We start from the raw sequence: 14,154 nt of genomic DNA on the forward strand, positions 1-14,154 counted from the left end.
GCGAGCATCGTCCTGTGTCACGTTCCACGAATTATTGTACATTTCTCTAGTGCCTCTAGGATGCACCGATACGATGCTCGGTTTCCAGTAGCTGCGAGCTATTATACTTTGAATCGATAAAATATATGTTGATCGATAATGAAAGTTGCTATAGAAAGGAAGGAAAGTTTGAAAAACCACTAGTCCGCCGTAACTGAATCTCTCGTTTCACCTACTTTCTACGAATCGTATCGCTGGAAGAGGTTGGCAGGAAAATATGATACTCCGACTGCGTCCATAAATCGTAAACTTTGATGATTAAATAGCGCATCTTTCAACAGCAACGTAGTAAATCTTCGGTTTAAAGAAAAAGGAAGAAAAAGAAAAGCAGAAGGTTATAACGAACGATGTTAATCTATTATAATAAATCACTGTACTCTCGAGCGAAGTATCTAAACTTTGTCGAAAACGACTACGAAGAACTCGCACGATTCTGTCTACTACGCGTTACCATACGAGTTACAGATTACACGTATAAACCGAATATCGTATCGATACGACGAAGAATCTCACGAAATGCTGACCGTGACTATTTAACATTCCAGGAGCGGAGAAAGCGGAAGCAGCGCGTCCGGTTCTCGAACGAGCCTCTCGATACCGGAAGACCTAAGCTCGCCCACCCCGTGGAAGCATCGGCGACGCGCGTCCACCTTCAACGAGGCTCATTTGGAACGGGCGGAATCGGGTTCGCCGAGAACACCCAGGAAGCGATCTTTCAGCTTCCACGAGCAGCCAGTGTTCGGCCGCGGTTCCGTTTCGCGGAAGAACTCGTCGAACGAGGAAACCTCGAGCACGCAGAGGAAATCGAGCGATAAACAGGAAGGCGATATCGCGTTACCTCCGCCGTGTACCTGCCCCTATTTCGGCGAATCGTCCAAGAGACCACCTCCGCAACCATCCAGCGAGATCGTGATCGTTTCCAGCGATACCATGAAGCCAATCTCGGGGAAGAATCTGGAGGCTGCGTTTCTCGGTAGAAGCAACAGCGGTAGAACGGAGGCCAGCAGAAGCTACGAGCCAAATTCTGTCGTCACGTGGAGGAGCGGCAGAAGAGGATCTAGTTTAGGTGGGTGCGAGTTCATTGGCAATGAAAAGAATCGATAAAGTGGCTTTTGGTTCGATGCTGCTATTGATCTGATTTTTTTTCTTTTTCTTTTTCTTTTGAGGTTTTGAGATTGGAGACACGAGTTCGTTTCTTTCCCGGTGATCGAGAGAATTCTGTATTTTACAGAGAAAAATCTTCCTTCTCGCGATACTCGCATTAAAAGGCGATTAGGTATTGGGAATAAGGAGAATCGATAAAGTGATTTTTGATTTGCTGCTGCTATTCATCCGATCTTTTTTCTCTTTTTTCTTTCCTCTTCTTTTTTGGAAGGGGACGAGGTTTGGAATTGGAGACACGAATTCATTTCTTTCCCTGCAATTGAGACAGTGCTGCGTTTTATAGGAAACTTTCTGCTTCGCTATGCTGCGTCAAAAGATAGTTTCATTATTTACAAGTGCGAACGAGACGACGAAGAAGGATCCAGCTTAGGTAGAACGTTCAAGTTGAATGGAAATAGGAACTGGTTGGCAAAGCGGTTTCTAGAACAGTTCGGTGCCAGTTGATTTGGTTTTTTAGCCCGTCGACGCGGAAATCGATATGATAAATCGATTGTCTCGATTGCTGCCGTTTTCGTTTCTGGTCGCATTTAATTTTCTTTAGGGTATTAAAAGTTCTACGAGGCGAATTTAGTGACCTAATTAATTGTCACTTTGGAGAAGCAGTTGTTAACTCGAATATACTGTCAGATGCGTTTAATGTTGCAGAACAGCTGTAGAGATTAACTGATAGTCGTTAATTTAAACACAGGCTGTAACTCAATTAATTACCAAGTTCAACACATGATCAATTCCGAAACTACGGTATACAGTGTACATCCATACACAGGGTGTGTCCTCCAAGATTAACCACCCATTTTTAGTCATCGACTCGTATTATTACTCAACACGCTAACATGAAACCAGATTAAAATGCGAGGAATCAGAAACGCGTCGTCCTTTTGAAAGTCTCACAAATTCTTTCTCTTCGCTAAAATTTGTAAGATCGAAAGATAAAAATTCGTCGCGGAGTTGACTTTCCTCTAAATAAATGAAGATGCACGATCCATTCGAATCGTGCTCGCCACAACGAATCGTAAAATCTTCCAAAGCTACGGTCCTTTGTTTCGATTCCAAGAGAGCAACGAGACGGATAAGCAACAATTCGTAACAGCATCTTTTTCGCAATAAATGTGTTTTTCCCCATAATCCGCCCGAATCGAATTACAGCGCCCACGATCGAGACTTAGGAAACTATAATTCTTCGTTTTAATTCCACAGGGAACACAAGAACCGCGCTATTGACCACGAGAGGTGGTCCGATCCGGCGTGCAGCGACGATGCGTGCTCATAACGGAGCAGCGAGCATCAGCTCTAAGCAAAGCAGCAATTCATCCTCGCCGTGTCCGCACAGATACTCGGGGCCAGTTCGTAGCCACCATTCGAGAACCAGCAGCGTTGTTTCACGAAATAGCTCGCGACACGGAAGGATCATCAGGCTGGAGCAAAAAGCCACGAAAGTTCTAGGCGTCGTTTTCTTCACGTTCGTGGTCCTCTGGGCGCCGTTCTTCGTCCTCAATTTGATACTAGCCGTGTGTCCCAACTGTGAAAGGCAGATCAATCACAAGATCTTCGATTTGGCTACTTGGTTGGGCTACGCCAGTTCTATGGTCAATCCTATCTTCTACACGATCTTCAACAAAGTCTTCCGACAGGCCTTCAAGAAAGTGTTGCTCTGCAGATACAGAAACCAAAGCTGGAGGCCGTCCAGGTAGGCCTTCGGCCCCGGGAGACCGGGGATCGCCGTCACCAGGGTTTAAAGTCGTTAATAAACGTCGACTTCCGGTAGCAGCGGAAGCGGAGGAACCGTGGTTGACCGGCCGTGGTTTCTCAACGAATTACGGGCCACGGTGAAGCTTTGGTTGTTTCATGATCGCAGATAAACTGAAGAAGATTTTGTGAAAATCTGGATAATATATATGTGTGTGTGTATGTGTGTATTCGAAGCTGCTGTGAAAGTTTAGAGTGAAAATGAAACGAGGATTCCATTGAATTAAAACGAGCGGAAGAGTGGAAGCGAGGCGAACAGAAATTATCGAGAACATGCAGATCGTTCCTAGTTGCAACAAGTGACGTTTAGTGAATTGTGAAGTATGATAGAAAGATGTTTTCGATATAATATAGTCACGAACCATGGTCAAGCAGTTAGATCGTTCGATTGTGAAGGAAAAAGCGAAGAAGCTTTTTTGTAAAAGCTTTGATAATTTGGGAAAAATACGGAATCGAGAAAGGCAGGAAAATTGAAGCGAATACATCGTTACAAGCTGCAGTGTGCTGAGTGATACTTCGCGAAAAAGAAATTTTTTTTTTTTCAAATAAAATAATTACGAACAACAGTGAAGGTGAGATTGATTCTCGAAGGAAAACCGAAGAAGCTGTTACGGAATCTTAGATAATCGAAAAACGAAAAATATTGAATCAAAGTGAGATATTTGAAGTTCCAGCGAGTGACGTTCGGTAAAGTTGTAAAGAACGATACAAAGAATACCCTTTCTTCCTTTTGTTAATAAAATAATTCGAGAAGCTTACGTAGATCGGATAACGCGAAGACAGGTGTACTTGAAATGAAGAGTTTCCAACGAAACTCCTAAGTGAACTACGAACTGCAATAAACGTTCCTTCCTTCTGTAGGCGGAGCTTCCGCGAGATCGGAAATCGGAACACGCGAGACGAGCAATTTAGATTAAGGACTTTAACGATAATCGACTTGTTAAGGCAGAGTTTCGACGATTAAGGTTTCCAATGCGAGCTGAACACTTCATCTTCCAAAAGCGGTTCGACGAGCTTTCGTGATATCGATAAACGAAACTACGATACTTGACCGAACTAGGGTTAAAAGAAGCGAGACGAGAGGCTAGTAGAAGGAGCTTCCCTAAATGCGCGACATAAAGCGAGCTCAAATCTTCCGCCTGACATTCATCCGTGTGTGTCGTAATTAAATTATGGCGACGATTCGAAAAATTGTCGCACCACTTCCACCCGTTCATCCCCGTACAACATCTTTACTCGTTCCGTGCGATTCTTAACACTGTGGACGTTTATGCAAATGAATATTTTTCTAAACGTCGTCAACCATACGGAACCCAAGTAGACGTTTCTTTTATCCGTTTGTTTCATAACGAGTACTATATTTTCGATATTTTATATAAGACATATTTTTGCATTTTACGTGAGTATTCTGTGAGTTTCCGCGTTCTTCGACGTTTCGTGCGTACGCATAAAAGGCGGCAGTTTATTAATAAAGAACGACGAACGCGTTAGGTCGTAACGCAAGTAATTCGCGATCTTCGTTATGATTTCCCGGTGGAAACGAGGCGCTGTTGCTCGAGAACCTTTCAGCTAACGAATTAAGGTCATTGTCCATTTAACGACACAGCAAACGAACACCAACAGCTCGGTATTAAATACTTGGTATTCTTGTACATAGTCTAACCCTTTCGCTACTAATGGCCACTGCCGTGGCCTTTCGCAAACTTATCTCTGCGTACGAATGGCCATTATAATGCACAGCTGAAGCAAATGTACTGCGAACAGTAGGTAAGATAACATTAGGTTACGTCGTAAGCAATGCGGTTCTCTTGCCAACTATCTGTTGGTAATAGGTTTGCTGCGTAATAAACATTGTTCCGCGATAAAAATATTCATAACGATAAGTATCATACGGATGATGCAAATTCTTCAACCTCCTGCGAAACGGAAGTCGAGTAATGAAATATTAATCCTGAATTAAATTGCTCTGAAATCGGACGAAATGTGCTTTCATTTTACTCGCTCGATACCTTTGGTAGTGGAAAATGATCGTTAGAGATCGTTTACTCGAAGACGATACAAAGATATAGTCGTTGATCGTTGGATTTCTATCGAGCGCACTTGGGATTTTCTCGAATCCTTTCGCCGAGAAATATTAGGTTGTCCGAAAAATGTCTTTCGCTATCTGCACGCAGTTGCTTCATCTGGCTATGTCGACACAAACATGAAAGCTACTCTGTCAAATTTTGTGGTCTTTAGCTTCGATCGTCTTCTAGCTGTCGTAGGATACGTTTCGTTTGCGTTAAAACGAAAAATGTTGTGCGACTATTATTTTCTTCTGAAACGAAAGAAACTTTCAAGACAACCTAATACTTTCATCGCGCGTTGTTCAGCGACGATGAATTTTAGTAAATTGTTACTGTAAACGATAAATAAGAGATGAATATAGATTAGCATCGACGTTAGTGCGTTCTGGGCACTCTCGCGTGATAATTTATTATTTATCGCTGGATTCGTCTGCTTTCCTATCCTTCTTTTTTTTTAGAATTTTCCCTTTAAATATGACAATCAGACGGCTCGTAATTCGCGAAACTGATTTCTAGCCGTAGCAGAGATTAATTCGAATAACATCTCAAAGTTTTGAATCCCAGTAACTGAACAACCTTTCTTCCATCCGTTTTTTCACAATCTTACGTTAAATACGAGACAATCAGCGCTGGCTAGTAATTCACGAAGCTGACTCGCAGCCGTAGCAGAGATTTATTCGAATAATATCTCGTAGTTTCTTGATCAGAGGAACCGAACCACCTTTCTTCCGCTGTCTTTCGATGGTCGACGCAATAAAACACGACAATCACTAAAAATTACGGGACGTAGGGTTCCGAGAGGAATACGAACAGCGATGGGTCACGGGGAACCGAAACGCGAAGGTCGTAAATAGGAGCGACGTTCCTTTTCAGAACACGATCACGGATAATCGAGACTCCATTGTAAACGGAACTGATCACATTGACCACTGAAAGGTTCTCGTAACAAACAACCGGCTGCTGCGATAAAACCTACATACATAAAAGCGTATCGATACCGCTTTCTCTTGATGCGAAACCCGGGGTACCTACCGGAAGCTCTACAGCGAAAATTGAAACGGCTGTATGCTGTAGCTGGATTGGCCGAGTTCGTGTCATAAAGCAAACAGCTTGGACCAGTTGAACCAGCGGAATACTAGATTCGGAGAAAAGGAATCTGTTCGATTGTAGTTTGCAATGGACGTAGTTTGAAAATTTCCATCCTCTCGGTATGCGTCGAGATGACCACGACGACGTGCAGCGAAAAATTGATCGCGTGTGTTCAACTTTTCAAGGAAATTAAATTCGCGCGTGTTGAAATTTTAAAGGAAATTATATTCGCTCAGGGGCAAACTAACAACAGTAGGAAGACTCTGATCGTTGATTTTCGCGTTGCAGGAGTTCGACTGAAAGGAGAGGAGGTTTAAAATCGAAGCAGAAGTTGTCACACGGCAAACTAAATTAACGAGAGACGATTCGTTTCTTCGCTCTACGCGTATCTACGTTTGTTAATTACCGAAAAAGTGGTTAGAACGTAGCTAGTTTGGAAATGCTTAAACAATCGGAGTCTGTGGACAAAATGGAACAGTCGTGTCGCCTGGCTGATCCATGTGGAACGTAGAAAAGAGAGTTCACGTTGGAAGGATGTGGTGGAATACCTGGAAGAACGGATTCCGTTTCTCCGTGCCGAGTTCTACAGCGAACGTGAGCAGAATTGACTTAATCGAAGCGAGAACAAACAGAGCGGAGAAGTCTAAAGTCGATACGACAGGCATATTCCGTTTGGTGGAAGGTAGAAAGGAAGAGTGGCTGAGCGGCGAAATAACGATCCCGATCGAAGCGAAACCGAAAGAAAGCACAAAAGCAGCTTCTCGGCAATTTTCTACCGTAAGAAGTTGCTGCTCCTTTCGACAGATTACCCTGGCGAGCGATCTGACGATAAAACCTCAAATGGAATGCGTGAACCGACTGTCTACTGGCTGATTTCTCGCCGGTTCCCCGACACCGATTGCGTGTAATCGCAAGCAAAATCGTTTTGTAAAAGGAAAACCCAATTACGCGTTCGCGCGTATACAGCGATTTTGATATTTCTCGAACGATCGGTTAATCGAAAAAGTAAGGTCTGAGAAGGTTGGTTCAAATTTTCGTTCGCGTTTCGTTGCCACTAAACATCGTTCGTAGATGAAACGTCGAATGTTTATAATCGCGCGTTACTATGATGCGCGATAATCCGATGTTTCGAACGACTGCTTAATTTGTGATACTACGACGAAAAAGAAAAATTGCGTTACTGTATATAATGATCTAATATTTTGCCAACCTCTGGCTAATTCGCGACGTTCGACCGAAAGCGTCGGTCGAACGTTGTCGGGTTGCGTCGGATCCGAGCTGTTCTCGTTTGCAGGCGGAAAATCCAACTGCGCTTGTTGCAACGTGTTGCACGCTACACGGTGATTAAATATTTTTTACAGACTGATTGATTCGCGACGTCGTTCTGAACGGGTTAGTTGGATATTTGGTTGCGTTAAAGTCGCACCAAAAACGTTTGTAAATAAAAAGTTCGCGCGTTACTACACCGATTCCATATCTTTTGCCGATTAATTAATCGTAAAATCGAACTGAACATCGATATAATGCGTTAAATGAAACGGAGAAGGATAAAAAGTTAAAGGTTAAAGATATTAGGTTGCCCGAAAAGTGTCTTTCTTTTGCAGACACGTCTTTTACAACGACGCATCTTTGTACAAACATGAAACCTAATCTAATCGAACGTTGTGATCTTTATTTTGATAGAACAAAATGGATCATACGTAATTCGATAAAATAATATAAAACGGAAAATATCGTGAAAATGTCGAAAGAAACTTTTCGGACGACCTGATAGGTAACAGAAGATGGAATTATCCAACGCGCGAGATTGAGATATCAACACGAAACATCGGTATCGATCTAGAGACGATTGAAAACTAACAAATACCGCGAGGTATCGTTAAGTTGGAGAAATTATTCAAGCTACCGAGTATAATCGATATGATAATTTAATTCGCGCGTTTAAGTATATTTGTAAATAGTCGTCGAACGTAATCGTCATTTATATCGTTAAGAAACGTAAATAAAATCAAGTAAAATTCACTTGAACGCGACCGCCTGTGTGTGTGTGTGTGTGTGTGTGTGTGTGTGTGTGTATGATCGAAGCGTAGGTGAATAACGATCGAAGGTGAAAACGAAAAGGTGAGCGTTCGAGGATTCGATTGGAGAAAGGAACTAGTGGTTAGAAAACGTTAATCTCGCGTGCTTAGTGAGAGAGTGGCGGGATCTCTGAGAGATTCTTAGGAAGATTGCGAGCCCAAGCAGAAGCCAGAAATCCCTTTCGCTAATCCTGAACCCGATTGCAATCGCGAATAAGACCTCGTTCCCTTCGATCGTACGAAATCGCTGAGTTTCCGCGATATTTATCGCTGTTCCACCGACGCGATTCTTCCACCGTTAACGCTTTGCTGATTTCACAACGACGTTACGCTTTGTGCAACTTTTCTTCGGAGGACGAACAGAACGTCGAAGGTTTCGACGATCTTCTAACGACTTTTCACTTCTATCTCGCCTTTCTGTAAGCGTCGTAATATTTATGAGCCAAGTAACAAGAGCATTATAGGTCGATGCATTGGAAATAAAGCTTCGTCAAGGAATTTCAGTTTGGCCCAGGTTAGTGCGAAATAAATATATCGCGATACATTGTCCGAACGACAGATATTTACGGAAAATGATATTCGTTCTAAACGTTAATTAATTGCGTTAATTATTCTAAATTGATCGATATATTTTGAGACGACTGCTGGTTTTCAAACGACATCTCATCGATGAAATATATTGTACGCCTTGAGGAATAACGACCGGCATTCTTAGACTCATTCATAAGATGATTGTACGCTATAATTCTACGCTAAACCCACGGGAAACCGTTCGATGAAACTAAACAAATGCGTTTATGTGATAGATTGGGTAAAACTAGCAGTACGTGCAACTTTTGTTAGTTTGTCGTATTTCACAGTTGGTTTGTTTTCCCTTTTCGTCGGGGAAAAAATACGTCTCGTCGTATTTCATTTACAGAAACCAAATCGCAGATCGATAAGCTAAAATTGTGACGGGCCTGTAACTGAAATAAATGGCTGGAAATAACGAGGACGAATCACCCGCAAGCAATACAAACTATAGAAAGATGACACGCAATTTGGTAACGATAACACGGTTCTAGGACAACAATTGAATAAATAGTTAATCGCAAATCGCATTTGCGTGACGCGAGATTCGTTAAACGGTCCGTCAGCAAGTTAAAATTAATCATCGCAAGAGCAACGTTTGAATAGAATGATTAACGCGGTCATAGCGTAAATAAACAACAAACGCAAGGTAGCGCTGCGTGAAAATCGATTTTTCAAGCTGATGGTGGCCCCGGCTTTCGACTTCTCGCCCCTTGCACAAATGCGAAGCAGAGGAACAGAAAAAAATCAGAAAAACATGGAAAATCGAAAGAAAGCTTCGAACTGTTAAAAAGACGAGAAATGTAACGGCGATAACGTTGCGTCGCTGCGGAAACGACGAACGAATCGAAAATATAGAAATATGACGAATTACAAAGCAGCAAGGGATAGGATTTTAGAATATCAGAGGGAGAAAAAAGAAAGATTAATCAGAAAAGCAGGAAGTCTGAAACGTGATAGAGTCCAGATAGTACGACGACTGAAATTAAAATTAAAATTAAGTGGGTTAAAGAGGGTTATAAATCGGTTAAAAAAAAAAAAAGTAAAGAGATATTAACAAGAAAGTGTAATGAATCAAAAAACTAAAGACGAGAGAAACGAAGCACGAAAAAAGAAAATAAAAGGTACGGAGGCAAAAGGTTAAAAACGAAGACGGAGGAAATAACGATCGGAAAAGAAAAGGTTAAAGGTAAAGGAAGAAAAATTATGAAAAATCGAAAAGGAAAAAAAAAAGCTGAAATACGAGGGGGGGGGGGCGATGGATGGAAAAAGTGAAAGGTGAAAGACAGTTTCACCTCAACCCTAGACGCTGAAATAAGGGTAGTGAGAGAGGGAGGGGAAATAAAGGAAGGAGAGGGGATAATGAAAGATTACCAGCAGGTCGATAGGAAAACGATTAAGCTAAAAAACGACCGATAATTTTCATCCTATGAAATCGAACAAATACGATAATAACAAATTTATATGCCATTTATATACCTCGCCTATAATACACGCAACTATTAATTGCAATTACGATATGAGAGCAAATTCGACGCGATTCAAGACTGATATAATTAATTTTTAATTGTTTAGATACGTAACCCGAACGCGAATCCTAATTTACGAAGGATAAACACGTCGTTATTTAATCTGCTAGTAACCGCGTCGACGATTCCCCAAATCGGGATCGACCTCGTTCTTAGTTTGAATTTCAGTTTAACAATTTCATAGAATTTACAAAGCGGATAAACAGTCGGAGCGGTCGTTAAATGCTGGAAATTATGCGAGCAAGAAGAAATCGAGACGGCCGGATTCTTCGTAAAACTCGCGACAACTCGAGGAATTTGTTCGCGCTGACACGCCATACAACTGGGCAAAATAACCACATAAAATAAACAGTATTCTAATCCAATTAAGCTTTATCCCATATAAGAGATTCGATCCTGATCATGAACTTTAGACCGTAGCGAATTTTGAGACCACGGTGTGGCCGCGCCACCGTAAATTCGGATCAACTTGGACAGGAATTTAAATAACTAATGGTTCAGCTTCAAAGGAGCTTCAAGAGCAAGATAAGCCGCGGAGTGATGGAAGCTCTTAGGTTAATCCTCTGTGGGAACCGCTACTCCCGTAATTATTTGACACAAGTCTGCGAATCTAAAAATAATCGATCGGCGCACGTATTATAAATTTGAATTTAAACAAACATCTATAACAGATGATAATGATTTGATTATACGTGTTACTCGAATAAAATACTTGACATATTTTGCTAATTACTGCAAGTAATCTTTTTTACCAATTTCGCGAATAATTTCGCTATTATCCGAGTCTTTTCTTCTTTCAAGTAATTAGTTAAATATTTGAAATAGAGAATATTTTTGCCTCTGACAGATCGAATCTTCTCTAAATTAATATAGTATCGGCTAAATTAGTATCCAACCAATTATATCATGGAAAATAGCGATTTCCAAAAGCTATGATACTCGTGCAAACGAAATTGGCTTCTGCCTCGTTACCGAATACGCAAATTCCATTAACTACTGCAAGTAATACATTTACAGAATCTGATTTCAAGTTATTATAACTATCTATAACGTAGAACAACCTGTGTATATAGGATAACGCCAAACGGTATCCTTTTTATACCGCTGTAAATATACTATAAATATCGATATTTCGAAATACGCAAGCATTTTTTAATAATAAAAAAAAAAAGTAACGCGCGAACTCGTTCGAATTTAATTGCCGGAATTGTAAAATACACGACCTGAAATACCAAATTTTTGCGCCAGTGTCGTTAAAACGAACCAACTATTCGAAAGGATTAAAAGAGTAATCGAGAGATATCGTGGATATTAAGCGGAAAAATCTAACTTTTATTATAACGTCGAATATGTAAATTCTTTTTAGACTAGAGCTGCAAATAAGAAACGACGATTCTTTAAAGTTTAGCGCACGTAATTAATAAAACGTCTATTATAACGATAAATTCGTAGATTCTTTGTAATCGAAAGTTGCACGTTAAAGAGAAGCTTCCTGACGCGATGCAACTTCCTAACGATTTCCCTATTGGTCATCTGGAATTTTCCTAAGTCTAAGTAACGTTCAACGTTTTTACCAACACTGATATTTATAAAAGTGGTAGCTGTGCGCGCGTACAAGAGCAAAGAGCGGAGAAGCATGCAACTGCTGTAAGTTTGTGCGTGCAGTTGATCGCGCCTTCTGTATATCAGAATCACACATCGTGCAAATATATTCTTCGTAGCAGTCGTCCCGCTGCGCGTAATTAACGTTGTCTGTCACGCTTTGCAGCGTTAACACGCAGCGTTACGGTAACTTATTTTTCGTGGAAATGATCGCTCGATCGATGGAACGAACTTCCGTGTCACGAGAGTAATTTCGTTTCGAAGAAATTGTTTAAACGAAATTGTAATCATTAAGGACTATATTTCATCGTGTAAAGTTTTAACACCGTTTTACCACTGTTAATTTATAATAAATTGTTTCGACAAATTATTCTCGATTAATTATTCTAATAAGTTATTCCCCCCCAGAGGCTTCCTAATATTATGGCAGGAAGGATTTGCACAGGAGATTAAAACAAAATCCTGCAAATACGCAACGTTATACTTTCACGCATTATCATTTAACTGCTTTAGTATGTAAAAGTTGGTTTTACGTTTTAATTACTTTATTCCTTTCTTAATTACGTATTATTCTTCCCAGCTTCGTGCTTATATCGTGGCTCGTTTAAAAAATACATTCGAACGAAATCACGGTGTTCGCAATTGTTGGAGAATAAAGGCACACCGATGATAAAATTGTTAACTCGATGGAAGAAACACAGTAGCAAAGCCGTGATATTTCGCATTGTACTTCTAATATCCAGAAATCAATTCGCATTAGGCGGTCAAAGGAAAAGTAGGTCGAACTGCTCGAATGAAGTTCTCGATGCGAGATATTCAGCTGGTTGGATGATCAGTGGGATATATACAGTCAGTCAGGAAAGTCTACGTAAACCTATCGGATTTTATTTATCCGACCGAAGAAATTAAAGATCCTTTGTCACGGAATTATTTCTACTTGCGTATCGATGCGATTCTTATTAATGAATTTCTACAAAGAATTACAAATATTTGAACGTTTAACCGGCAAAAATTAACTGACATGAAAGATTATACCAGAAATTACACAACCTTTGACTTTCTTTCAACGCCAACGAGATACGTGTATAGTAAAAATATTGTTAATATTTAAATAAAACTAAAAAATATTAATGTAACGTTAAACCTAACATTTCTGCGATTTCGCGCAGACATAACAGGCGTATGTAATATTTCTAACGTTGTATTTCATATTTTTATATCTTTTTTTCCTTTTTCTTGGCAAATCTGAAAGCGAACAGCGTTACACCTCGATGCGATAAAAGAATTAGCGGAGCTGGCGTTTTCACTTTGACATTTTATGAAGGTTGTATCGTAGACTTTTGTGACTGACTGTATATATCCCTGGTACTGATTACTTACGAATTTCGTTATTTCATCGCCACGATCGCGCAAAAGTAGAAACGGATTTTCCATCAGCGACCAAGTCTCGTCTCGCATATAGAAGCCCGTCTTTGATCGTAAAAAGGTTTTACCTGGTTGTTGTTTTTGGCTAGCGTCGAGAACGTAATTGGCAAATTATATAAAATTTCAATACGTAAATCTGGTACGTAAATGACCAAGATATTTGAAAAATCGATATACGTACTTCGTCAGCCTGGACAGAAAGTAGGACGAAAGTACGCGATCCTCTTTTTGTCGGTAAAATGAATTCGTATAATTTACTTAATTCGACGCAAGTTTCGAAAATAGGATTTTTCAATTTATCTCTTACTATTCTTTGCGATCGTTCTAAATTGAATATAAACGCGATCGTGGAATTAACATCTCGATGCATTCAGAACGTCAGTTGATCAATTTCCATACGACATAAATGTAATATAAATATAGAAAAATGCAAAAGTTTCAATAACAAGTAAAGAGTTTAAAACACTATACAGATAACAAATAAGAAAGTTTTCTAATCTGTCGAAATGTGAGACTGCAAATTGAAAATGAAATGTTTGCTAATTAAAATTGAATTTTCATTTTTCCCCTCGGAACTAATACTTGAAATAAACAACTATTAACCCCTTGCGCTCCGAATTTTATTTTAATTTCGTTACCAGCAGCTACCAACGCTTTTAACTGTTTTATTTGAAATTTACTTTAACTAAGAAATAAGACAATTTAAATAAATAAAGGAAGAAGCAAATTCGCTTAAATACCAGTTTTATTCACACTATTGTTGTATTTTGTAATTTTTACGTGTACGATATATCTTGAAACAATTTCTAATATTCGCTATTTAAAATTGAATTTTCATTTTTCCCC

The 14,154-nt window shown here is 40.0% G+C and overlaps 2 protein-coding genes across 2 annotated transcripts in view; one reads left to right on the forward strand and one right to left on the reverse strand.

Annotated features, from left to right (window-relative positions):
- The window catches only part of LOC117234573 (5-hydroxytryptamine receptor 1A), a 111,454-nt gene extending 108,352 nt beyond the window's left edge, over positions 1-3,102 (forward strand). The window contains exons 5-6 of the mRNA XM_033495942.1: positions 585-1,105; positions 2,401-3,102. Coding sequence (XP_033351833.1) covers positions 585-1,105; positions 2,401-2,894 — 1,015 coding nt within the window. The 3' untranslated portion in view covers positions 2,895-3,102. The remainder of the gene's footprint in view (positions 1-584; positions 1,106-2,400) is intronic.
- Positions 1-14,154, reverse strand: part of LOC117234572 (26S proteasome non-ATPase regulatory subunit 1) — a 93,497-nt gene that overhangs the window by 19,153 nt on the left and 60,190 nt on the right. The gene's annotated exons all lie outside the window — the stretch shown is intronic.

The sequence above is a fragment of the Bombus vosnesenskii genome, unplaced genomic scaffold, assembly GCF_011952255.1.
Source record: "Bombus vosnesenskii isolate JDL3184/JDL3185 unplaced genomic scaffold, Bvos_JDL3184-5_v1.1 scf7180000013305, whole genome shotgun sequence".
Lineage (NCBI taxonomy): Eukaryota > Metazoa > Arthropoda > Insecta > Hymenoptera > Apidae > Bombus > Bombus vosnesenskii.